Source organism: Ictalurus punctatus, chromosome 22, assembly GCF_001660625.3.
Source record: "Ictalurus punctatus breed USDA103 chromosome 22, Coco_2.0, whole genome shotgun sequence".
In the NCBI taxonomy this organism is placed as follows: domain Eukaryota; kingdom Metazoa; phylum Chordata; class Actinopteri; order Siluriformes; family Ictaluridae; genus Ictalurus; species Ictalurus punctatus.
Window position 1 is genome coordinate 16337213 of NC_030437.2, and position 26584 is coordinate 16363796.

A 26584-nucleotide genomic window follows, 5' to 3' on the forward strand; every position below is an offset into this window, starting at 1 on the left:
TTAATATTTCCTTTTAAAGATCCGACCAATCACGGGTCACGATCGCACTACAGACATTTCGGAAACGCCAATCAGCCTACAACGCATGTGTCTTTGGACTGGCGGAGGAAAGCGCAGAACCCGGAGGAAACCCCCGGAGCACAGGGAGAACATGCAAACTCCACGCACACAGGGCGGAGACGGGATTCGAACCCCTAACCCCGGAGGTGCGAGGCGAACCCCTTCCCTGTTAATAATCTGTGTGTGTTTCTTGTGTCCGAACAGCAGGACTGTGTTCTGTCCTCTACATCCCGGTTCAATCCTGCGCCATGGAAACCTGCTTCGTTCTGGGAATTGCGTTTTCACTGAGGACGGACGCAGTAACGAAGCCGAGCCCGTCGGCGAGCATTAGACGCCAAGCCCTGACACACACACGCACACACACACACACACACACAGCTGCACATTTCACCACCCGAAGAACATCACATGCTCGGAGACAAAAGTAGCTGCACTCGTTCCCACTTCATTTCCACAATAGCTACATATTTCTTCCGATCTTTTATAGCACCAGCGCCTCAGAGGGCGAAGCTCGCACCGGGGCATCTCAGCCGAGCCGTTTCTATAGCGGCGAGCCCGAGCCGGAGATCCCTGCCCCTGAACCGACCGATTGAAGCGACAGTTTGGTGAAGAGGCTCGCAGAGTTAATCTAGCCGTGAAAGAAAAAGAATGTGGGCAGATGTGCCAGAACCGGAGCTAATCTAAGAATGAAGACAGCAAGGCCGATGTACTGCACCCACCCACATCCAAACCCACACACACACACACACACACACACACACACACACAGTCCGCAGTACGGCTCCTGATGAGTCATGTTCGGGGCACGTCATGCTACCGAAATGCACTGTTCTTTTTCACCGTGTCACTTCTAACATGACATGACACAGCGACTGATGTGTCACACTCGTGCTGCCGTCATCCCCTCTTCGGCTGGTAGTGTGTGTGTGTGTGTGTGTGTGTGTGTGTGTGTGTGTGAGAGAGACTTGTTGCAAATTAGGAGAGGTGGTGTCTTCTGCTCTAGTTGCTGTGTGATGGTGGCGGTGTCCAAGAGGCAGGATTCACCTCAGAATGTGCACACACACACACACACACACACACACACACACACACTTTTCACAACAGCAGTGTCTGTCTGAGTTTCAGTAAAACACGCAGTCCTAAAGTAAAGACACCCCAATCAGAAAGGGACTCGATCTCGATCAGGCCGGTTCTGGCCTGGAACGCGGGATCGGAATCCGATCTAACATCTTTCCTGATCTGAAAAACGGACCTACTTCGTACCGGTCGTGTACGTACAGAGTAAAACCAGGTTCTGTGTGCACAACCGCAATGGACGAGTAAAATCTGAACTCAAGTCACGAGTCGGTTATAATAAATAAAATTAAAATAGAACTAAGAAAGACTCGTCACACTAAAAACAAAGTCTTCTGACACTGGAGACTCCTTCCATAGACGTTAAATAAACATCCTCTCAGAGAAAATTGCACCACATCAACTCAATTCATTGATCCTCTCACCCAAGCTAATACACAAGCAAAGAAAGAGAGATGAAAGATCGATTTCCAGAGAAAAGTCACAGACTGCCTGGGGGCTTTCTGCTCGGTTCACTCACCGCGTTGAATTTGTCGGTCTTCTTGGCCTCGGGAACCTTCATGGTCGAAGCCAGCAGCTCATCACCCTTATACTCCTTATAGAGCTCGGCCAGAGTCTCGCGTGTCTCCAGGTTCGTGCTCTTCAGGTGATACGCCGGGTCCTGCTTTGCTTTCTCCTCGTCTAGAGAACAAACGGACAGAAGAACTGAGCAGGAACCCAAACGGCAGAACTGGAACACATTAAACTGAGCAGAACATCTCTATAATTGTAATAACAAGTCACGAGAACGCCTGCTCTTACTACACAAATAAATAATAGCACACTTCAGGGGGTGTTCAGGTACAGGAAAACAATCAACATCACTTCAATGTTGTTGATTCTTTTCCTTTACAGTTCACACCACAGCATGGTCGAATTCTTGAATCAGAATTTGCGCCTTCATTCTCTCTAACAGCAGCGCCGACGGTAGTTTCGGTTGGAATAAAAATCAAACGCTTATGCTAAGACGTTCGTTATGATACGCTACCGCGACGCTATAGTGACGTCTCGCACATGGTGGAATCGCAATTCGAAATCAGCGCAGATTTGGGCCGAGACGCGTCGTGATGGCATTCAGCCGAAGCGCCCTTCTATTCGCGTGCGTCGAATACGGGTTCAGCTAAAAGACCTTGTTTACCAACAAACATCGCTGCGAAAGACCGCGCAAGACAATTTTGTGCGATATAAATTCCGCCAATTCGAGTCGTTTTCCGCAACAAAAAACAAACAAACAAACAAAAAAAAAACAAGGTTGCGAATTTAGAATTTTTTTTTTTTAAATTGCAGCTGGATCAAGCATTTTTGACCTTAGCCCCCGCCAAAAAAAAAACCCTACACGAAATCCTGTAAGGACTGTCTGCAGTAGTGCTGGCTCCAAAATACACATTTATTTCACATGTGCATAGAATCTCTTAACCTGACAAAGTGTGTTGTGACCTTTGTATTTCCAGCATCACGTCTGTTACTGAACGACATCCTGAATATTTAAGTTTAAAATTAATGAAGAGAGGACCCCATCCCCCCCCCAGAGTTTATATATGTAAAAAATTATTTATATCTTTTTTGGTGGCTTTGTATTTACAACTACTAAAGCTATGAGGACCTGTTACACAGGGACCCTGTTATATAGGGACCCTGTTAAATATTCACCATGTTATACAAGGACCTGTTATATAGGGACCATGTTATACGGTATATAAACAAAGTTTATATATACAAAAATTTATTTATATGTTCTTTGGTTGCTTTGTATTTACAAGTACTAAAGCTATGAGGACCTGTTATATAGGGACCCTGTTATATATTCACCATGTTATACAGGGACCATGTTATACACAGACCTGTTATATAGGGATCATGTTATATGGTATATAAACAAAGTTTATATATACAAAAAATTATTTATATCTTCTTTGGTTGCTTTGTATTTACAACTGTTAAAGCTACAAGGACATGTTCTATAGGACCATGTTATATAGGTACCATGTTATACAGGGACCCTGTTTATATAGGGACCTGTTATATGGGGACCCTGTTATATATTCAATATGTTATACAGGGACCTGTTATATAGGGACCATGTTATACGGGGAACATTCGACAGAAGAAGAAAATACTACCTTGGGCAAGCTGACGAGTTTTATTCGTAGATGACTAATCGACAGGGAATCGATAAATAGACAGCGCAGATAAACAAAATATACAATGTTCACTTGCATAATCGATTCACAACAACAACAAAAAAAAAGTAAACACTCACCTGGATCTAAAACTTTCATGTTGTTTTTCACGTGGAAAAAATTCGACACGTTGAATTTATCCAAATTGGTCGGGTCCTGAAGGATGACATAGAAAAGAAAAGAAAAACGTACGAAAATGATAGCTTTTGACAGTTTTTTGTGTTCGAGTCGAAGAAATCTAGGTTTCCAAAAAGGTCTTGACGTTTCTACACGTCCCTAGAGCAGTCACAAAAGTTTAGAAACACTTATTCTTAATTTGTTTTATTTTTATTTCCCACATTTTAGAATAATAATAATAATAAAGTCATCGAAATTCTGGAGTAACACAAATGGAACTATGGGAATTAACATTAGTTTTCTAATGAAAGAAACGAATACGTCGGCACGATTACATTTTTGTCTACGGCACCGATTTCAAACGTTTAATCGCACACCTTCGGCACAAAAGCTTTTTAACGTCATGAGAAACATTTCGGTCGAGTGTCCACAAACTTTTGACCATTCGTGTACATTTACATATTTACCAACTGATGTAAATGCACAGACATGCTGAAGAGCACGTGCACACGCGCGCACGCGCGCACACCCACACACCCACACACCCACACGCCCACACGCCCACACCCACACACACACACACACACACACACACACACACACACACAGAGTAAAGTAGCACAAGGGCAGTGAGGGGTATCAGTGGGACGAATCAGTTTTGGCTACAGGCATGAGTGTGATGGGAATGTGATACAGCTGACCGGACAGTTTGGGCATTCGTCCAAGTACACAAATAGTCCAACTCCTGTCCTCACTCTCTCTCATACACACACACACACACACACACACACACACACACACACACGGGCGCGCGTGTGTGTGTGTGATCCAACAATCAGTTTATCAGAGCCAAACAGGTCAAACACTGAAACGCGACTCCAGCAGGGCACTCATCGGCATCGTTCCACTGACCCCCACACACACACACACACACACACACACACACATTTTTTCCAACACCAGAATAAACCCCCTGAAATATTTTCCAGTCCCAAAATAAAGCCCACATTTTTTCCAATACCAAAATAACACCCAAACATTTTAACTGACCTCAGCATCCATCCTATTTAACCCCAAAGTACTAATCCCATTCCTCTCTCTCCGTCTGTCAACACTCATTCCCAACAACCCTGAGCTTCACATGACCCTGACTCCTTCGCTCCGTCATCAGCTCCAACCCATTTAACACCACTTCATCCCACCAAAACCACCTCGATCCGGTCTTCTTTTCTCTCCTCCAAACACCAGGGTGACCGCCTCGGCACCATACCCGAGTTTAAAAACGACCTTCCCTGGGGCACGCCGTGACCTCTACCTAGATCGGGACTGTGGAGGCTCCGCGTTTTGTTTTGTGCATTCCGAGATGCTTTTCTGCTCACCGCGGTTGTAAAGCGCTGTTATTTGTCTTACTGCGGCCTTCTTGTCGGCTCGAACCAGTCCGGCCCATTCTCCTCTGACCCGCTCTCGCCGACCAGCCGTTTCCGCCTGTCGCTCGCTGTTCGGGTGTTTTAAGTCTTTCGCACCATTCTGTGTAAACTCTAGAGACTGCTGTGGGTGAAAATCCTAACAACTGGGCTACGGTCAAAGTACCTGAGATCTGCAATGCTAAAACTACACACTGTCTAAAAATAACCATTACTAAATATACATATGAAGCAGCCCCCCCCACACACACACACGCACACGCACACACACACGGATCCCCACCTGCAGCGTGATGATATCCTGGCGAGTAAACGGCTCATCAGTCAGCAGGTCTTTGTAACTCTTGGTCTTGATGTTGAGCTGCTCTATAGCCTGGACACGATACACAGGATTAATTACACACACCGTACGCAGCTGTGCGTTTCCTTACCGCAGAGTCACGCGAACACACCTCGTACGAGAAGACGTTTCCGCTGACTTTGTTGGCTACGATGTGCGAGTTGTTCGTGAAGACGTTGTACAGGACGGGACAGTGGTACTTCCCTGAACACACACACACACACACAAAAAAATAGCTGGAAATATTTACACTACCCTTCAAAAGTTTACACACTCATTATTTATTTATTTATTTATTTATTTATTATTTATTTCTCCACATTTTATAATAATAATAAAGTCATCAAAACTCTGAAGTAACACAAATGGAACGATGGGAATTATGTTGTGATAAAAAAAATTTTTTAAAAATTCCTAAATGAATCTAAATAAATTCATATTTTAGCATCTTCAAAGTCGACGCCCCTTTTCATCTAGAAATTTCCAGAAATGCATTCTGGGCGTTTTCTCACCTGAATTTCCCTGAGGGTTTTTTTTAAACAGTATTAAAGGAGTTCACACCTACGCTGGACGCTTATCGGCTGCTTTTCGGAATATTTTGCTCTGAGTCGTCCGTTTAAAAAAAAAAAAAAAAAAAAAAAAGATTACTTTTTTTTTTGGTGAATAAAATGTTAGTTTTCTAATGAAAGAAATGAATACGACGGCACGATTATATTTTTGTCTACGACACCGATTTCAAACATTTAATCATAGACCTTCCGATCAAAAGCTTTTAAACATCATAAGAAACGTTTCAGGCGGGTGTCCACAAACTTTTGAGCGGTAGTGTATGTGTTTATGACCGAGAGATTAAAAACCTACCTTCGCTGTTCTTGCTGTAGTTGAGCTTGATGAGCGACTTGGCCTCGAGTTTCTAAAAAGACGAGGAGAGAGAGGTGTGTAAGCAGATGACTGCGCGGTGCTCGTATTCACGCGGCCTGAACGAGGGAGCGTAGTCACCGACGTTGCCGCTACTGTCGGCTCGTTAAACCCGCGTTCGCGTTAGCCTTGACGCTGGATTTTGTTTCCTGCGTCCTAATTAGATCACAAGCATGGAGGGAAACTTATAATACTATACATGAAGGGTTGTCCAGATGCAGACCCAGTACAGTGTTTCAGCAGAAGGTGAAAAAAATACTCTAACCGATCCGAGGAAATTGGTTGCTGTTTAGCCAATCACGTGCATTTATGTCCATTTAGCTCAAGGCAGCTCATTGGACCAGAGGCTAACTACAGGGCTAGAGAGGTTACCTCTACTCATGACTCATTACGCATCATTCGACAGTAATAACAGACATCACAACGCACAGTAAATGGATGCAGGTCAAATCCGTTTAACAAAAAGATCCACAGATATGATTTACACTCGGGACACTTTCTTTAAATCGCCGTTTCCCCCCAGTTTGGTCTTGGTCAATTCCCAGCAGCCAGCCAGCCAATCAGCTCTCCCCATCACACGAGAGCTACCAGTTGGGGAAGCGGCGGGCTAACACATGAAAATATGCAGCCAGCCAATCGCATCTTTTAGAACTGACGCAAATAAATAAATAAATAAATAAATAAATAAATAAATAAATAACTTACCCCAAGCACTGAACAGTTACGCACATTTTCAGCAGCTGTCTGAAAGACGATCGAGTACGTTCCGGCGTAATAATTCGAAATGATGGAGGTGTTGAGTGTTTAATTTTAGCTCGAACAGCTGCTCCTGCATCACGGCCCACGAGACCGAGAGCGGTTTTCGTAGGAATAGAACGGATGCGGCATTAAGGGATGTAGATCACGATGATGATTTGATACGGCTGTAGCGAGCCCTGAAGGATTACCCGGATCAGTGGCGCAGATCAGAGATATACCGCTTCGACTTTCCCACATCTGCAACCCACGATTCGTTGCTTAGCACGCCTGGCGACTTGAGATCGGCGGAGTAATAAATAAATAAATAAATAAATAAATAAAAGTGCATTTGCATGTTTAATGATCTCTGCATTACCAGTTAATTGACGTCTCCTCCTATTAAAGCGGCTGCTTGACTCCGCGAGAGCCGATATTTAAGCTGAAACGATTTCAAGAGTGTGTGAGAGTCTCACAGAAGTGTCAGACCGAACGCTTTAGCTTCCAGCTGTGGAAAAAAATAAATAAATGACTGAGCATTATCAGCGGTGCACAAGAGTAAGGAATAAAACCGGTTCCGATGTGCTTCGTTCCACTTCTACCACAGCAATTTACCAACAATTACAGCATTCCATTCGTTAAAGAATCTCACGTTGTACTTAATTTTTTTTTACATCCACGTATATTGTTATATTTAAATGTCGCGGCACGTTCTTGTTATAAACATTCGTTCACTTTATCTTGATGTTTATGAAGACTTTCCCATGGAGGAAAACTTAAAAAGTGCACCTATTATGGTTTTTCTAATCTTACCGTTCATGTAGTGTGTTATATACGTAGCTCTTTGTGAATGTAAAAAGTCTGCAAAGTTCCAAAAACGAAGCTTACGACAAACTTATCGACTCCCAAAAGAAGGAACCGACTCTGAACAGCTGAAACGAGTCGTTAGTGATTCCAGACTTTACTTCCTGTACTAACCTATGTAGGTTTGTAACAAAAAGCCCCGCCTCTGGTCTTCATCGGCTGCTCGCTGACAGCGGTAGACCGATCACAACAGACTGGGACATCTGACCAATCAGAGCAGAGTATGCTCTCTGAAAGGAGTAACGCTGCAGTTTAAATTATGAGCACATTAAAGTGTTTTTTTGACCTCGGATGCTTTACCTTTGATTGGTACAAAGTGCTGACACCGGAGACTCCTTACAAAATTGCTAAATAAACATCTCTGAACGAAAAACACCTCATCAGATCAATGATTATAGTTCTTCATTTCTATAGAAACAACAACCTGAGATTTATCTTGTAGGCAGAACTACGGTCAGAGAAAATTAATCAAGACCTTCTAGCCAATCAGAATCAAGAATTTAACAGTGCCGTGGTATAATCACGTTCTGCAGGAGTTTAGATAGGGTTTTTTTTTCTTTCTTCATTTTTTGCTCAGAGGACATCAGTGTAACATGAGGATGAAGGGATCATGATGAAGTCGCGTTCCCATCTTCGTTCTGCCTCTAATAGATTTCCAGCTAATCACATTTCATACCGGCTCTCGTCCGAGTCAATATCGCATCAGATATGGAACTCTCGTCACAGGATCCTCTGACATCACTTAAACGCTGGTGATGTAATGTTTGGAAAATGGAATAAGAGCACACAGAGATGGGAAATGAGAGCTTATTAGCTCGATACGAGCATCCGAGATGATCACATGCATGAGAGTGACACGCTAGCACACCAACCTGTGACTTCATTTCCTGATGAAGTACGTGAATCAGAGCTGCGATTTAACGAGAGATTCTGATGATTGCAGTAAAAAGCCAACTCCTAATGACCGCCTCAAAATAGTCTTGAGAGGTTTCGTATGTCGCTTGTCGCATGCCGTCCCCAGTGTCCGATTTCACAACGTTTAGGCTTTGTGCATGTGCCAAGCGTTATCGTTTCAGCATTTTTGTCTGTCCTAGCTAGCAATAACAACGTCCTGCTGTGAGATCAGAGCGGCACGCGACAGCTAACTTCTCACTGGAATAATGGAAATACAGCTAAACTAAATACTAAACGCAGAAGGTTTCCATGCCGGAACTCCAAGACGTTCACCACTACTGACCCAAATGCACAAGAAAAGTCGCTCAAAATCATATGAATAAGCCACAGAAGTTTGGGGATTCTGTTCTGTGGCGCGATGAAACAAAACTGGAACTTTTTGACACAATGGATCGGCGGTACGTCTGGAGGAAGAAGAATGAAGAAAGAACACTCTGTCCACAGTCGAGCATGGCGGAGGCTCGGTGATGCTCTGGGGCTGCTTTGCATCCTCTGGCCCTGGAAACCTGCAGCGTGTGGAAGGCGAGATGGATTCATTGAAGTACCAGGAAATCCTACGAGAAAACGTCACGCCGTCTGTGAGAAAGCTGAAGCTTGGGCATCATTGGACCTTCCAACAGGACAACGATCCCAATCATACTTCAAATTCCACCAAGGCTTGATTGTAGAAGAATCCTGGAAGATTCTACAGGGCCATCACAGTCACCTGACTTGAACCCCATAGAAGATCTCTGGTGGGATTAGAAGAAGGCGGTTCCGGCACGCAAACCCGAGAATATTACTGAACTGGAGACCATCGCTCATGAGGAACGGGAGAAGATTCCTCAGGAACGCTGCAGAAGCTCTGCATCTCATTTGCAGCAGGTCAGAACAGCAGAAGAATGCTCTACTAAGTACTAAAGATGTTCGCCATGAAGGGGGTGAATAATTTTGAGACTGGAGAAATCATTATAAGTTGCATTTTCAGATGAATTTGGGGAAACCACTTGAAGCGTTCGTCGTGTTGAACTATTTCAATTGCTTTTGTTTGATGTGTTCATCGCAAACAGCTGAAAGTCTGTACATTGACTATAAACCTGATTTGCAGGTTTAGGGTTGAATCATTTTGATTGCAACTGTAAACATATTCAATGTGTTTTGGGTGGACTGGTCCTTTAAGATTTTTTAGAAGACATCTTTTCAGTGTGGTGTGAGTAAATTGGAATGTGATGGTGAGGAAGGGTCTCTCTCCACTCCTACACACACACACACACACACACACACACACACACACACACACATATCTCTGTACAGTTTTCCCAAGGCTGCTACTCGTGCGAACACACAGTGTGTTAGAGACAAGTCCAGACATGTCCCTGTCCACAAGACCAGAATGTTTCTTCAAATCTCTCTCACACACTAAACCGATCAATCAGGAATGTTTCTGACAGGACAACCCAGCTGTGTGTGCACACACTCTCTCCAATACACACACACACACACTCTCTCTCTCTCACACACACACACACACACACACAGATAGCGACATGCCAAGACATGTTGAGCAACATCCAGACCAGCACAAACAAATGTGCAACACGTGGCGAACCCAAACATACTGTCTACAAGAAGACTGTGATACACACACACACACACACACAATCCCATAGTGTGTAACAGTTTCATTCAAATCATAAGTTCATATTAATGCGCTCCTTCGAATATGTTCAACTCATTCATGTCAACTAAACCTAATGGTACATTTTTTTTTAAAGCCCGTTGTTTGTTTGTTTTTAACCAAGTCGTATAATTGTTGTCACGGTGACGTTTTTGATAAGCAGACGTTTATTTAACATTCATGGAAGGAGTCTCCGGTGTCAGCGCTTTGTAACAGGAGGACTGTCTGGTTTCTCAGTAACATGACAAGTTACGGGGTTTTCTTCTTATTTATTTTTAAAGGAATGACTGTATATAGCTACTTTAACGTAACCGTAAACGGTTAAAAGTGTGATGTATTTCTGTCTAATAAGACCGAGAGATCATGGGAACACTTCGGGATGTGACGTTGCTGTAAAATAATCCACATCATGGTAGGAACAGTGACACCGGTTCTCATAGAGCCGCGTCACACCACAGCATGACCGATTTTCTTAAAAACGCCAAAGCCTCAAAATACGTGTCTCAAACTGGGCTCTGATGAGGTTAGGAATGCGTTTTCCACACCGAGTCAGCGGCTCAGCGTACAACAAATGTCCTGAAATAACACTTTGTAACTATGATGAATAAAATACCAGACTGCTTTTAACAGTACCGCTCAGTACCATTTATCCAACACAGCGTTGTGGAGAGCCTGGAGTCTATCCCAGGGGACTCGGGGCACAAGGCGGGGGACACCCTGGACGGGGTTAGAACTCACTGCAGGACACAATCGCACACACACAGACACACACACACACTATGGACAATTTGGAGATGTCAATCAGCCTACAGCGCATGTCTTTGGACTGGGGAGGAAACCGGAGTACCCGGAGGAAACCCCTGAAGCACAGGGAGAACATGCAAATTATTCGCACACAGGGCGGAGTCAGGATTCAAACCCCCAACCTCGGAGGTGTGAATAAATTTGCATATTACGAAATATGCAAATTGGCGTTAGGGAATCTAATCAGAATAAATAAATACACCGATATCTACTGGACCTGATGTAAATACTACAGGAATGTGTCTTTTCTACTTATTATTATTATTCTTATTATTATTTGTACTATCCTTCCTTTCACTTAATGTCAATCTGTCTCATTGGCTTATAGTATCTTCATTTCACTTTGTTTGTGCGTGCATTACTGTCATGTTGTACAGGAATGGGGGGTGGGTGGGGGTATTTAAAGTGAAAATCCTCAGAAAAACCCCAAAAAGTCAGTTTCATGACTAGTCTGAGCGACTGTACCGCTCCTCTGGAGAAAACAGCATGTGCTGATATGACTGAGTTAACGAGATCCTAATTCAGGTTCAGAAAATAAAAACAGCTCATAGCACAACAGCTGGCACACCTGAAGCTTCCGTGCTTCAAAACACACACACACACACACACACGCGCACCGCTCTTCTTCCTGTTACGTAACCTCATTTCCTCTCCAGCTTCCCCAGCCGCTCACTCGGTGGAGCTTTGCCGCCCTCTCCTGGCTCGAAGACTTCATTTCACCCTGTTCCCCCTTCTGCATTTCACCACACTTAACCACATCAGAGATTATGAAATGGACTTTTTGTGAACATACCTCTCCTGAGATGGGGTTCGTTCCAAACTTTTTAATCCAGGGAACTATGCTCCTGCACAGGGAAAGCACACGATTTACCATCAGGAGGTTTGAGCAGAATAAATACACCGGATGTCCGAAAAAGTCAGGAAACGGCGGGAACATGTTGCGCAAATACGTTGATCAGAGAATACAGTGCCTTGGACGAGTATTCGGACCCCTGACCTGAATTGCAATTTGTTTTGGTTTTATTTTATTTTAAAACACTGAAACTCAAAAACAGTAACTTTTTTTTTTTTTTTAAAGAAAAATAAAAAACTGAAATATCTTCTTTGAATAAGTCTTCAACCCCCACACATTAAAATTAGCTAGAGCCACATTTTACTGCAATAAGAGCTTTAAGGCTTTTGGGATACGTATGTACCAGCAGTGCACACAGTGTTGGAGTGATTCTGGAACATTCTTCTTGGCGGATTTGCTCCAGGATGTTCAGCTTGGTTGGCTGCTACACGTGGACTGTAATTTTTAAACAGGGCCACGGATTCTCAATAGGACTGAGACCAGGACTGTGACTAGATCACTATAGGACATCGACCTTTTTGTTCTTGAGCCACCCCAATGTTGCTTTAACCTTGTGCTTGGGATCATTGTCCTGCTGAAAGATGAATTTCCCTCCCAGTCTCTGCTGATGAGAAGCATCCCCGCAGCATGACGATGCCACCACCACCATACGTCACTGTAGAGATGGTGTGTCTTGAGGAATGGGTAGTTTTAGGTTTGCGCCATATGTAGCGCTTTAGATTTCGGCGCAAAAAAAACAAACAAACAAAAAAATAAACTTTATCTTGGTCTCATCTGACCACAAACCCCCCCCCCCCCTCCCCCCACATCGCAGCTGGATCATTCTCATGCTTTCAGATGTTACGTCTTGAGTAACGGCTTCTTTCTTGCCCCCCCCCATACAAGCCAGTGTTGCGCAGTGCTCTTGATATGGTTGCCTGGTGCACCATTACTCCACTGAACTCTGTAGTTCCTTCACCGTGATTGTTGTCCTCTCTGTAGCTTCTCTCACGACTCTCCTTGTTTGAGCGCTAGGATGTCAAGGGCGGCCTTTTATCATCAGTTCCTTCCACTTCTTGATTATCGATCCATCGGTCCTCACTGGGAAATCTGAGCATTTGGATATTACTGAGTACACATTCGCTAACCTATGCGTTTGTATGACGTTATCTCTAACCTCTGTAGAATACCCTTTGGTCCTCATTTTCCTTGAGATTCACATCTTGAACCTGCGAGCCTTCAACAACGGGGGTTTTTATCCAGAAACTGTGATAGCACCTTTAATGATTCACAGGTGGATGCCAATGGTAAGGTAACTGCGCCTTCGTTAGTGCAATTTCTTTCATCGGAGGAAACTGGGCGCTTCCGCAAACAAGACATTTCAGTTTTTTGACAGGGTATATTTCTTAGAAATATTTTCCAACATAAATCCAATGCCGCATCTTATTGCGTTTCAGTGTTTTAGAAATAAAACGTCAAATAATGAAATTTCAAATGTACTATTTGTAATTCAGTAATATGAGAAAATTGGTCAGGGGTCTGAAAACTTTCGCAAGGCACTGTAACGATAGGACGGCTAAGGAACCGTGTGACGCCTGTAAGAGCGAACATGTCGAGCATGTGTTGGAAATAATAACAACAAAAAGTAGGGTGTAAAAATTTACGTTCGGTTCACTCCGGGTGGTTCCTGACGTTTTCGGACACCTCGCGTGTCAAAATGCAAGTGAAACATTTAATCTAGACAATCTTCCCACTGAGTGAAATATAATCGATTAGCCATGAAGACATGTTCGGTGTCAGAAGATCTCTGGTTACAAGATGCCAAGAAATTGACCCGTGTGTGTGTGTGAGTGTGTGTGTTTTTTTCCCGCATCATAATACACAAGTCTGTATTAAACTGAGCCCGAACACTGTTCTCATCCGAATCTCTTTTTTTAAACCTACAGTACCGCCCTCAAACTTGAAAGCCATGCCTCCTGATGCTGATGCGGAGCGACAGCTATCGCTCTGGTGAGAACAAATAGATTTTTTGATTGATGTTTTTAACTCTGTGATATTCCTTTGCTCATTTTTAGAGACAACAATATCAAAACAGAAAATAAACCCCTGAGCCGCTGAAAAATTCAACGTGGTTCGAGGTGACGAAGTGTGTGATGATGATGATGATGATGGTGGTGGTGGTGAAGCTTACACAATGCTAAACTGGTGGCTATAAGCTTCCATTACTTCCTTTACTACTCATAGCTCCAGAACAAAAGAAGAAACCTTGGAGGCCAAACGTGACTCAAGTAGTAAATAGAATATCATCTAAATGAAGAGCTTGACAAATTCACATTTAAAATTGTAACTGATCGATAACGTCATTTTCACGAGGTGATAGAGTGCTACAGTGTGTTGCGGGGGGGTAAAAGAACCTGATATACTCACATGAGGTCAAATACCACACCTTCATCAGTGCACATTGGATACTCGAACGGCTGAAGAGACAAACTACAGGGACATAAACACCAGCATGATTCACATTAACGTTTATCTACAGGTTCTGACGTACACTCACGGTCAAAAGTTTGTGGACACTCGACTGAAATGGGAACTCCTCGTTCCTGACGTTTCCCCACTCGATTTCTTGAGGAATTTCCCCGAGATGCTTTTTAAACGGTATTCAAGGGGACTCTTATCGGCCGCTTTTCGGAATATTTCCCTCCGAGCCGTCCTTTAAAAATATACGTGTTTTTTTTTTTTGCAAATAAAATGCTAGTTTTCTAATGAACGAAACGAATACGTCGGCACGATTATATTTTTGTCTACGACACCGATTTCACACGTTTCGTCACACACCTTCAGATCAAAAAGCTTTTTAACATCATGAGAAACATTTCAGTCGAGTCTCCCCAAACTTCTGAGCGGCAGTGTGCATAGTAACAAAATTTGATAGGTGTGAACGTTATTTTGTATAATACAATAACAACTATCCCATCACACCACCAAACTCACCTGCAATGATCAAAGGGCAATCGCCTGAAATTGGACTGGGGAATTTCTGTAAAATCAACACATGAAAATTATAGCTTCAAGCAACAACGTCCTATTATTATTATTATTATTATTATTATTATTATTCATTTCCATGTACATACCTGCCTTCTTCCCGCCATAGAAATTAGTGTACTCTGCACAGGTGATGTACCTGAGAATAAAAAAAACCCAAAGCAGTAACTTTAGCAAGTAACATCCATATTCAAAGCTATATTATACAATTATAGTGAATGTAAAAAGCTGAACAAATGAAACACTGAACTGTTCGTGGCTTTAAACGCGGCTCCATATTAAGTCTTTTTATTCTAGCTTTAAGTTAAAAACAAGAGTTTTACGTTTTACTGAACTGCTGACCAACTCGAATTTAAATGCACAGCTAGCGCAATAGCATTTAGCTCACCATTTAAAAGCGCGTAATAAACTAGCAGGACAAGATGGTTAATCTGAACTTACATCTTATCTTTTTGATGCTGTCGTTTCCCCATTTTGAGGACAATCAGGCGCAAACACTAACACACAAATTCAAAATTTCTTCGCGAAAAGAAAACAGTCAAAAACACCCTCCACTTCCGGAATGATAGTTTACAAGGTGTCCGTCGGTTAAATGTGTCCGTGTGGAACAGCGTTCTGTTGTTTTTCGTTCTCGTTTCTTCTTCTTCTTCTTAATGGCCGTTCACTAATAGGAGCATTACCGCCACCTACTGTGCGTTGTGAACTATTTCCTACATTAATGATGCTCTGCCAAGATTGTAGAACCATGTTAGGAGTTCAGCATCAGATGGCGCTGCGTGTTCAGCTCCTCCGTCCTTTACCAGGTCACTGGAATAGAGTTGGCTTGAGGATGAAGATGAAAGTTCAGGGCACAATAAGCAGAACGGTAGAGAAGAAAGGAAGGACCAGGATTATTCTTGTGGCAGGGGAGATGAGGGCTCAAAAGGTTGAATGGAAGTGCTGCCTATGTAAATAGTTTTGAATTCCTTTGGCTCCCATCCACAATCTATACATGTACATAAATGAATCAAAAGAAAACAAATAAAAAATGTTTAAAATATTAAAACATTCGTGGATCATCCGTTCTTTTCATTATTTCATTAATAGGAAATATATATATATATATATATTAGTTGTTTTTTTTGAAGAAAACCATTCAATCCAGTGCGGGTCATTTCGAGCCCCTTTATGTATTCGTGAAGGTTTTTTTTTGGTTCAAGCATTGCAGGGTTAAATATCACAAATCTAAAAGGTGTGCGTCATCCTTGACACCTGGATGAAGACTTTACAGTTGGTTATATGACTCTGCATCATTCCCTTCAAATGCTACTGAGCTTTAAATAATGGCATATTTTGTGTATGGGCCTATTCAGTAATGAAATACATGTCAAAATTTATATGTGATTTACTAGCTTATTTGAATAAATATCAAAAATCTAAGAGGTGTGCGTTATACCTGACACCTAGATGAAGACTTTACAGTTGGCTTCATGACTGAAACTCATTCCCTTCAAATGCTATCGAGCTTTAAATTATGGTATATTTTGTGTATGGGCCTATTCAGTAATGAAATACATGGTCAATTTAAATGTGACTTAATAGTTTATTTTAACAAATATCAAAAATCTAATATATATATATATATATATATATATATATATATATATATATATATATACATAGATAGATAGATAGATAGATAGATAGATAGATAGATAGATAGAGATAAACCCTTATTTAACTTTTGACTAATCTTTTCTCTTTTTTAATTTAGGAATAAACACTCCTGATTGGCTCCTTGGAACCATCTGAATAAATTTGTGCGAACGAATGAAATTTCTCACTCAATAGTGAACTCACTATATTTCCATAATTACATATCTCTCTTAAATTCCTTTGTTCTTCCTGTATCTTTGGCCCACTGTCCACATTTTCCATCCAAAGCTACTGCCTCCATTACATTTATATCCCCAACAGTCCTCCAAAACTCTGTGGGTAGGATGTTTGTCTACGGCACCTTGTAGACCATTCACCGGAGACGTCCTCCTTTCCTTCTTTAGTTTAGGTATTTATTTATAGTGTTTAGCTCAGCGATAAAGGCGTTCGAGAGTACGGGAACAGTGACCGAAATGATTGTGAATCAAACAAAGACAAAACTATAGTCACCACTTAATAAAGTTCATGCTCACGCAGGAAACGATGTTTGTAACGGCAGGGACGCTAGTGCAAATCGTTGTCCTTCATTATTCCTTTACTCGGGGCTCTAAGAATTATTCACAGCAATTCCGTTGTGGTATTTCGTGTTGTCGATATAGCTGATACAAAAATGGAAAGGGTCCTAATGATTTAACAGGTGACCAGTGCCAGGACCTACAGGAGTTTATTGGACTCTAATTGTGGCCTTTGATCGTAGTCTGTGGTGACTCACTGGGCATAATGATTTTTTTATTACAATTAGAAGTGATTGCAGACGCCATGCTGTCTGTAAGGGAAATTTTTTTTTAAAAAGCAGTGCTATAAAGCCCACGCGGTTATCTAGATACAACTGCTATTTATTTTATTAAAATATGACCGCTCGATTAACGACACTCTGAATTTATCTGGGATACGTAACTGATCAGAGAACGAGTCGACTCTTAGAAATCATTAACCATTAGATACTGAATGTATTGAAAATGATTGCGTCAAATTCCTTTAAGAAATTAAACAATATTTCTTTTCTTTTTTTTTTGCAAGATGGAGCAGAGGGTATCGCCTCACAGCTCCGGGGTCCCCGGTTCGACGTGGGGAGTTTAGCACGTCCTTTTTTTTGTTTGTTTGTTTGTTTTTTTGAAGATGAACCAATTTAATTGATAGAAATGAAACAAATTATTTCTAAGCCTTTATATTACAATCTTTTTAATCATGGCTCCTTTTGCAGAGCGAAGTGGATGTTACATAGAGAATTTCTTAACACTGGAATCAGATGATGTTTTGAAGAACAAGTCACCTGTGGGGGGAAAAACGTGCATAATGACCACAAGGTGTACCAATGAAATATAGCTTCAGAAATCCTTGAATCAAATATGATGCAATTTTAGTCATTCAGATGGAAAGCCTGATTATGCAAAACTGTGTTTTCTCTCCTATGAACTTAGCAAAACATTGTCCCAGGAACATTAGAAATGTTCTTGCCGCTAAATGAGGACTCTTCAACCCCCTTGAACTTGTCCTCGTTTTGTAGTGTTACAATCCGGAACTGAAATGGAGTCACTAATGACGCTTCTCTCGCTAACATGCCCTCCTTTCCCATTCACTGACGTTTACTGGACGGTCACAAGTCAGTGTAATAATTACGTCATATTCTTTCCATTAAAAAAATAAAAACAAACAGGAAGATTGAATGGTTCCAGTTTTCGATGTAATATGTTTTATATGTTCTATTCTTGGAATGTTTTGATGATATTATGTACTGTAGATGATGAGATATTCACAATCTTCACAATTTTACACCGAGGAACGCCATTCTTAAATCGTTCCACAAAAATCGTAGACGCGGTTTTTCGCAGATTGGTGAACCTCTGCCCAGCTTTCCTTCTGAAAGACTCCACCTCTCTAAGATGCTCTTTTTATACCCAATCCTCTCACTGACCCGTTCCCGATTAACCCCCAGCTGTTTCTTTTCACTAACACTTACATTTCCGGGCTTTTGTTGCCCCCGTCCCAGATGTTTTGAGATGCGTTGCGGCCATCGGATTCAAATTGACCGTATTTTTTTTGTTTGTTCTTAAAGTGGCACGTTTACTCGGTTTAAACATTCGACATGTTTTCTCTGTTCTGTTGTGAACAACATATGGCTTTATGAGATTTGCAAATCATCGCATTCGGTTTTTATTTACATTTTACGCAGCGTCCCAGCTTTTTCGGAATCGGGGTTGTATATTGAAGCGAGGGGCGTAAACCTCGGGCTCCCGTAAAATACGACACAACTGAAATTCTTAAGGCAACAATTCACTGTCTGATGATTCCACTGAATCTGCTACGATACGATACGATTTAGTCTCCTCTGATCGAAATGTGCCCGAACCTGTGGTAGACCTACTGTTAATTCAGAAGAGTTGGTGACAAAAAAGAAGGATTATTTTAGAAGTGTAATCAGTGTTCGGAGCAGATATGGATCCCCTCCATCGCATGCTGTGCCACTCACTCCAAGGCGTGTGATGACGGACAGGATAGTCTGCCTTCAATGTTTAACAGTAGTACTGATTAATAATAAGGGACACTGATGGAAGTAAGAACACCACCATGATGAAGACAAGTCACCAAACCATATAAATTTATGTTAGGTTTTTATTTTATTCATAGAATTTGAATCTCACATTTGTTATGCTCTTAAATCCTTCTGGACAAAGAGTGCAGCTTTGCTCTTTGGTCAGCAGGATTTGTCATATTAGCTTAAAAGACGAGTAAAACAGGAACATATACTATCCCCGTGCCTCCTCATATTTCAGTCAGCTTTACTAAGAGGACTTTAATGATACGGCATTGGCAGCATGCAAAGAGAAACCTCTCCACACAGGGTGTCACTGATTTGTTTGGTTTTTTCCATGATTGACGCAAGCACCACTTAAAAATTTGATACACTGCAGTGACGTGACTTCAATGAAAAGAAAGTTGAGCAATGAAATTGACATTAAAATCTGCAGGACCATGAACACCAAGTCTGTTATACGACTTTCACATTTGTATCCACGCTCCGTCCCGCTCTAATGCAGAACGAGGTTTCAGTTTGAGGTCAGAGGTGAACATCTTTGTTGTTTACACGTATAGGTAGAGGTCAGAGGTCGACACGCTATTCTTCATTTCTACCAGTCAAGGATGTCCCTCACATGACCCCACAGTTTAGTGATCCACAAATTGACTCCCAAGTCTGTCAGGTACTGCAGCTCTGGCGTCAGCATCTTCCTGCACAGTTTTTGATGTGCTTTGTCTACATTTTTTTTCAGATTGTATCCCATAATAGATTTCTCCCCGATAGGTTGCCATGGCTGCATGGAAGTCTCATGGATGCTCCCGGCGTCCACCGCATGGCCGCCTTCGATGCAGATGGCGGCCATTTGTGAGTTCCGGCGCCGCAGCTCGGCCACGTCGTTTGCCATGCGCTCTCGACCGTACGCCTCCACTTTCTTCCAGAAGGTGGTGTTAAAGTGCTGGTAGAGCTTCCAGTCGATGGCGTTCCACTGCAAGGCTTTGGTTCTGAGCTCGGGGGTCAACTTGGAGACAGTGGACCCCTTTCGAACGTTGAGCTTGAAGAACAGCAGGTCATCCATGTCCCAGCAGAGGGCATCCTTCAACAGGATGAGTGATTCCTCAAAGTGCTCCACCAGCATGACCAAGTGAAAGCGTTTCGAAATTGCACGGACGCCTTCTTCCACTCTCGGGTCAGCCAACGGTAAATTATTATCCTGCCCAAAGTCAAAGAAAAGCAAGTTCTTGAGGTAGAAGGAATTGAACCCCTCTGGGTCATAATAAAGCTCAGGCTGACTGAGGAACTCTTCCATCTTATCACCCCCAGAAATTTTCCAGGTAAAAGGTACTAAACGGCCAAAGTAATGGAAGGAGGACTCAAAGAGCTCCGCTGGATCCCTCAGGATGGTGATGTAGGTGGTGTCCGCTGGAAGCACCTTCGCTACTTCGGCTTCATTGAAGCGCATGTGATTGCACATGATGTTGAAGCACATCCCAGACCCGTAGTCCTTCACCTGCGTGCGGTAGAAGAGTGAGGGGTAGAAGAAGTCGTTGCGACTGCTCGGGAAGGCGAACTTGAGGTGGTGCTTTTCGCCAAAACGGAACAGGATGTTCAGGATAGTGCTGCTTGCCGTTTTGTGGGTTTTCATGAACATGATGTCCACCTTTGGTGTACAGGGACGCTCACGTCTCAAGCCTCGATGGATGCTGCTGGAGGCAGCTGGGGACTGGCCAAGTGATGGATGGTGGGCACATGAATAAGGCACAGGAATTCTGGGAAGGAAACAAGAAATATGAATTACTAGGTGTTGCTCCTGAAAATCGTAGTACCTCAGTGGTTAAGGTTTCGGAAGTTTCTATGAATGAGGTCACATCACAGCGTTGGCACAAGTCGGGATTTTGTAGAAGACTATTTAATGCTCTGTGATTGGGACTGCACACTCCCATCATAAAGGGCACTAAACCGTACTTTTACTGTGGTAGGAAAATCAGAAACCAAAGAGGCTCAATCAAAATGATGCATTGCAATATTTGAATGTGGTAACGACACACATGGAGCATCATATTATACATCTTTGTAACAATACGATGTTTTAAAATGGCCATTAACAAGGCTATTAAAGGTGGTACCCTTATCTTTTATACATTTAGTTTGCATCTTTCACCTGGAAACATGAATGTAGGTTTGCACATATCTAGGTAAAAGATACATACTAAAGGTACACAAGGTGTACGCTTGAAAGTACCACCCCGACAACATGGAATGGTTCACTGTACCACCCTTATTTCACAATATACACACTTATTTCTGAGTGCGTAAGGACACATAACACTTATTCACTGACACCCTTGATACTCCCGACTTTACTGCCAGACTGATATGTCTACTCCTATATAAAATGGAATGTAGTGGAGGAGAAACACATGTAAAAGTCATTTTCATACCTTTTTACATATAGAAATAGTGTTTGTTCCCTTTTTTTGTTGTTGTTAAATGCTTTGACTCTAATTTGCATGAAGTTAAACTCCGCTCAGATTTAGCACGCTGTCTGGAGCCATCACGTGTAAATGACTTTCGGACAAATGTGTTTAGAGGAAATATACTGGATGCGCATCAGAACTGAACAGATCATACGCTTTTTGTTAGTAAGCTCAATCTGTCCTTAAAAACAAGACAAGACCGTCGGTTTAGAGTGAATGAACAGATGAAGTGAGCAGAGCTCACAAGCACGCATCACAAAATAAGTCAAATTTAATGTTTAAAAAGTCAAAGTAGATGGCAGCAACTAGGAAATGCTAACAAACCTGTTCTTAACAAGGAGCAAAATGTATGAGATATTAAACTGCACTTAAAAGAAATGCATTTTAGTACAACCCCGGCAATCCGGGTCAAAGAAAGGAGTAGTAACTATTAAAATTATTTGCAAAGTGAACGTACAATAAACAGAACGGGCTAAACGAAGCAAAACGAAAAACATTTCAAGCCAAAATCCAAACAAATAATCAGCTGATATTCACGCAGCATAAAATTCACGATTATTGGAAAGATAACTGAAAATATAGAGAATTTTAAAGCCTTACATGCAAAATTTTTATGTTGTATATCTGATTTACTTATGTTAGACTTTTATGTTGATTTCAGTTTTAAAGCCTTACATACAAAATTTTAATGTTATACATCTGGACTTTTTTCTTGCTGTTAGAATTTCATGTTGAATTCAGTTTTAACGCCTTACATACAAATTAAAATTAGGCAATACATAGTCATTTTGACTTTGACATTCAAACAAATTGACATCCAGTACAATTTCAACATAAAGCACACTTTTTATTTGCTGAGAGCTAAAAATCCAAGTCCATGTAGGACAAATAGCACAAATGGGTCTTACACGATCCTACAGAATATTCTATACAGGAAACCGATATGGAGGGCGGCTCACATGAAATAACATTATACTGTACATGTGCTTAAAAAGATTTTACACAGGTGTTCATCTGTTTACATCTGCAGTCGACCATCTGGACCCCAGCTTGAAGGAAACCTTCGCACGACTTTTCATGCATAAATGATTGAAAATCAAATCCAGATGCTTAAGATTTTTTTTTTTATCACGCCATGTGAATGTTTTAAATGAACCTGGAATGATATGAGCACAGAAATCAGTGAAAAGACGTAAAACCTTATACGTGTGTGGTAATCAAAACGACAAAATATAGCAATATTCTTGATATGATGTTTAAGACCAAATTTATTGATATGTACAAAAAGTCTGTCAGGAACTATTTATTTATTTATTTATTTATTTATTTACTTACTTATTTGACCTTAGGTCGGGTTTTGTTTAGAAAGTTTATCTAAAACAGAAATCAGTTTAAAAGTTTATGTCACATTACAGTTTGTGTTAAATTAAAGTCATTTGGAAGGGATTTACACCCTATATTTCCCTCAAAACAGCCATGGATACTATGCTTAAAAGGGTTAAACCACTACATTCCTGCATGTAAACAAGGCCATACATTTTTCTGAGAGCTGCAGACGTTGTGAGACGGACTTACTCTGGCAGACGGAACTGCACCTCAGGAGCCGAAAGGCAGTACAGTAGAATCATGCAGCTGGTGAGGAGAGCTCCCAGAACCAGACCTTTACACACCGACCTCCACTGCTTCCCCTGCTTCCTCTGCTTCACAACCATCATACCTGCGAGGGAAAGAGCCGAAACACTTCACTCTCCCGCACCACAATGAGCAGTTAAATAGCACATGCAACATGAGATATGGGAAATTCCGGCGCTTTTACATTTCAGATGTAAAGATTAGAGTCAAATCTGCTGCAGTCATCCAGACTACTGAATATGTGAAGTTCCCCAGGCAAAATGAGAAGTATTCAAGGGGCATGTACGGCAGCTTGGGGAAAAAAGCATTCATTTCGACCTTTTCGGGCCTTTCTTTTGCATGTATCTCAACCTGAAGTCGAGCATTTATAGCTAAAATATCCGCTGTACATTGGTTTCATAAGCCGATAAGCCGTGAGAGAGTGCGCGCTACTGTGACCTTCTCACAGGTAAGCTTGTTCGTAGACATGACGTTATAATCAATCCCGAATCACAATTAGTGCTATTTCAGAGTTTGTTTTGCAGACAAGTGGATTATAATCTACTGCAGGAAACCATGTTAAGAAAATGTTTACAATTATGCAGTAAATGCCAGTATTTCTGGAACCTTATGAAATGAACAGCGTTGAAAATGACTTGCTGTACGGCCGGAAAGAGGGATTAAAAACGTTTGAAATATTGATAAGCGCCAAACTTTGAATCAAAACAACGTGTCGAATCTAAATTAAATACGCTATATGGCGGGAAGTATGTGTACAGCTTACATCACATTCATATGCGGTTCTTCCTCAAAATGTTGCCATAGAGTCGGACCACCAAACCCATCAAGCTTGAATTATCAGCGTTGATAAGGATCGAAATTTTCTTATAGGTATCACGTGAGGTGATGACTGGTGAACGAACCTGTTCCAGCATGCCAATGACTCTGTACACAATGCAAGCTTCATGAAGACATAGTGTGCCAGGGTTGGAGTGGAGGAACTCGAAAGACCCGCACAGAGCCCTGACCTCAACCCTACCGAACACCATCGGGATGAACTGGAACGCCGAATGCACACCAGATTGCATAAGGTGTGTGTAAGGAGATTTAGTATGGAACAATAGTCAGGGAATAAAACACTTGGGAGCTGCTGTTATAGGAAAATAATAATAAATAACAAAATAATGTCAAGTGCAGTTACTGTAACCGCTCACCGACCACCATAGTGGATCGTTTTCCTATAACAGCACAGAGAGTTATTTGTCTTGTGATTCCATAGTGGTTTTCCGCTGATTAATAACAACTGCGTGACTTTTTAAAAATTATTTATAGTTACATTGTTATTATATTATAGTTATTATAGTTACACATATTGTTCCGGAATTTCTGCAAAACAAATTAGGTCCTTAATGGAAAACGTCCCGACAGTTACAAAGCCCTGACACTGGAGACTCCTTCCAAAAATGTAACAGAAAGCATCACTACATCAATCTTTACAGTTTTGTTTTTGTTAAATGATAGCATTTGTTAAACAACAGTTTATTATTAGGCTTAGATAATACGGAGCGTTCGGTGTACAAGTCCTTGTGAACGAGCTGTTACTATAGAAACAATCTTTCAGGCAAGTGCAAAAAAAAACAACAAAAAAAAAACCCTCATCAGAGCCGCTGTTTTAGAAATTAAATCTCGCTACGGTATAAAATTAATAAATAATGTGAGTCCATGAAAATGATGTATATCGTTATACACGTTTATTCATTCTCCTTATCTACTGAGGGAGTGTCTGCCTTTAAGTTTTTGCCCCCCCCCCGACTCTAAGACCGTTTGTTCTATAGTTCTAAGTCCACTGTTTATTTCTGACTCTCTAACTTCATGTTAAATGTGACTTCTGTCTCAGAATATGTTGTATATTTGAAAGATTTCTTGTGTTTCAGTAGGCGTCAGCGATGATACCTCTCCCTCACTCACTGAGGTGTCAAAACATGTAAAAGGAACAAAATGGAGCCAAAACGATGTGATTTTTTCATCATATTTGCTTGGTTGGCAGAATTCAGACACGGCAACGTCCACCTGGTTTTCCCAAACCGCCACACGGATATATTATCAGTATGGAAAATGCTGTGTTCACTCTTCATTTTTTTTCCACCTTATTCATCAAACACTTAACAGAGACGGCAGAATGGCCTCGTAAAAACATTTGGCCTTTCGCTTTCCTTAACCTCCCTCTCGACGATCACAATAACGCAGCCTTTATTAGACACGTTACATTTCAGGTCGGTTACGCCACACTGAGAACGGATCGGTTTCAGAGATAAACTGCTGTTACAGGAAGTTCTCAGGACATCAGCAAAAGCGAGACATTCTTTAGGAGGCTGGTTATAATATTTAACAAACGTACGTGTTTTATTCCATTTATTTCACTTCACTCTGAATGAAGACAGCATTCTCGCCTCACGCTTTCTTACCGTTCGGAAGGAAATATTTTACGGGCTCTACATACGAAGCCTTTTCTTAGCTTCGGTAATCTTTTTAACGTGCCCTAGCCAATTGCCCGTGGGGGAATCACCGTCTCCATCTTGTTGAGGGCCGCTCAATTCCTGCATTAACCCGAGTGAAGTTTGTTAGATGAACCAGTGGAGATAACATCAATAAAACCCAACGTAAATGGGTTGGGTTCTTGCACGGGTAATTATTGAGCTCTAATAGCATTTCCATTCCATTTAAATACCAGGCAAATGTTTTATGTATAAAATTCAGGGAACGAGGCGGGGGACATCGCACACACATTCACACACTATGGACAAATCGGAAATGCCAATCAACATACAAAGCATATCTTTGGATGTGCCGGAGGAAACCCGGAGAACCCGGAGAAAACCCCCGAAGCACGGGGAGAACATGCCAACTCCACGCACACAGAGCGTAGAGTTTGATTCGAATCCCCCACCATGGAGGTGTGAGGAAAACATGTTAAACACGAAGCCATCTTATTAGCTAGTAGATATGTTCCAGAGCAAGAGATTTAAAATCCGCTTGGAAACTCAGGTGAAGCAGGAAGTGTCCTAATCCTGTTTTTTACACCTTGTTGTTTTTTAACACTTTAACACGCTTCTCCGCTCACCTTGTTCGTCAAGTGTGACTGACTGTACAGTGCAGGAGGTGTTACACACTTCTGAGGCATCACAGGAAGATGATAAACAAAGCTTAAAGACTGTATTATGTCCCATTTTATATAATGTC

General features: G+C 41.7%; 2 protein-coding genes across 3 annotated transcripts in view; both read right to left on the reverse strand.

The window, feature by feature from the left end:
- The window catches only part of ppil2 (peptidylprolyl isomerase (cyclophilin)-like 2), a 37529-nt gene extending 21877 nt beyond the window's left edge, over positions 1–15652 (reverse strand). The window contains exons 1-10 of the mRNA XM_017452123.3: positions 15488–15652; positions 15136–15185; positions 14993–15038; positions 14426–14488; positions 11960–12011; positions 6096–6147; positions 5347–5438; positions 5178–5267; positions 3434–3509; positions 1655–1815 (exon numbers count right to left, since the gene is read on the reverse strand). Of these exons, the coding sequence (XP_017307612.1) occupies positions 1655–1815; positions 3434–3509; positions 5178–5267; positions 5347–5438; positions 6096–6147; positions 11960–12011; positions 14426–14488; positions 14993–15038; positions 15136–15185; positions 15488–15519 (714 nt within the window). The 5' untranslated portion in view covers positions 15520–15652. The remainder of the gene's footprint in view (positions 1–1654; positions 1816–3433; positions 3510–5177; positions 5268–5346; positions 5439–6095; positions 6148–11959; positions 12012–14425; positions 14489–14992; positions 15039–15135; positions 15186–15487) is intronic.
- Positions 15653–19336: 3684 nt separating this feature from the next.
- Positions 19337–26584, reverse strand: part of gal3st1a (galactose-3-O-sulfotransferase 1a) — a 12778-nt gene continuing 5530 nt past the window's right edge. For both annotated transcript variants that reach the window (XM_017452124.3, XM_017452125.3), the window contains exons 2-3: positions 23309–23450; positions 19337–21025 (exon numbers count right to left, since the gene is read on the reverse strand). In XM_017452124.3, coding sequence (XP_017307613.1) covers positions 19870–21025; positions 23309–23448 — 1296 coding nt within the window. In that variant the 5' untranslated portion in view covers positions 23449–23450 and the 3' untranslated portion in view covers positions 19337–19869. The remainder of the gene's footprint in view (positions 21026–23308; positions 23451–26584) is intronic.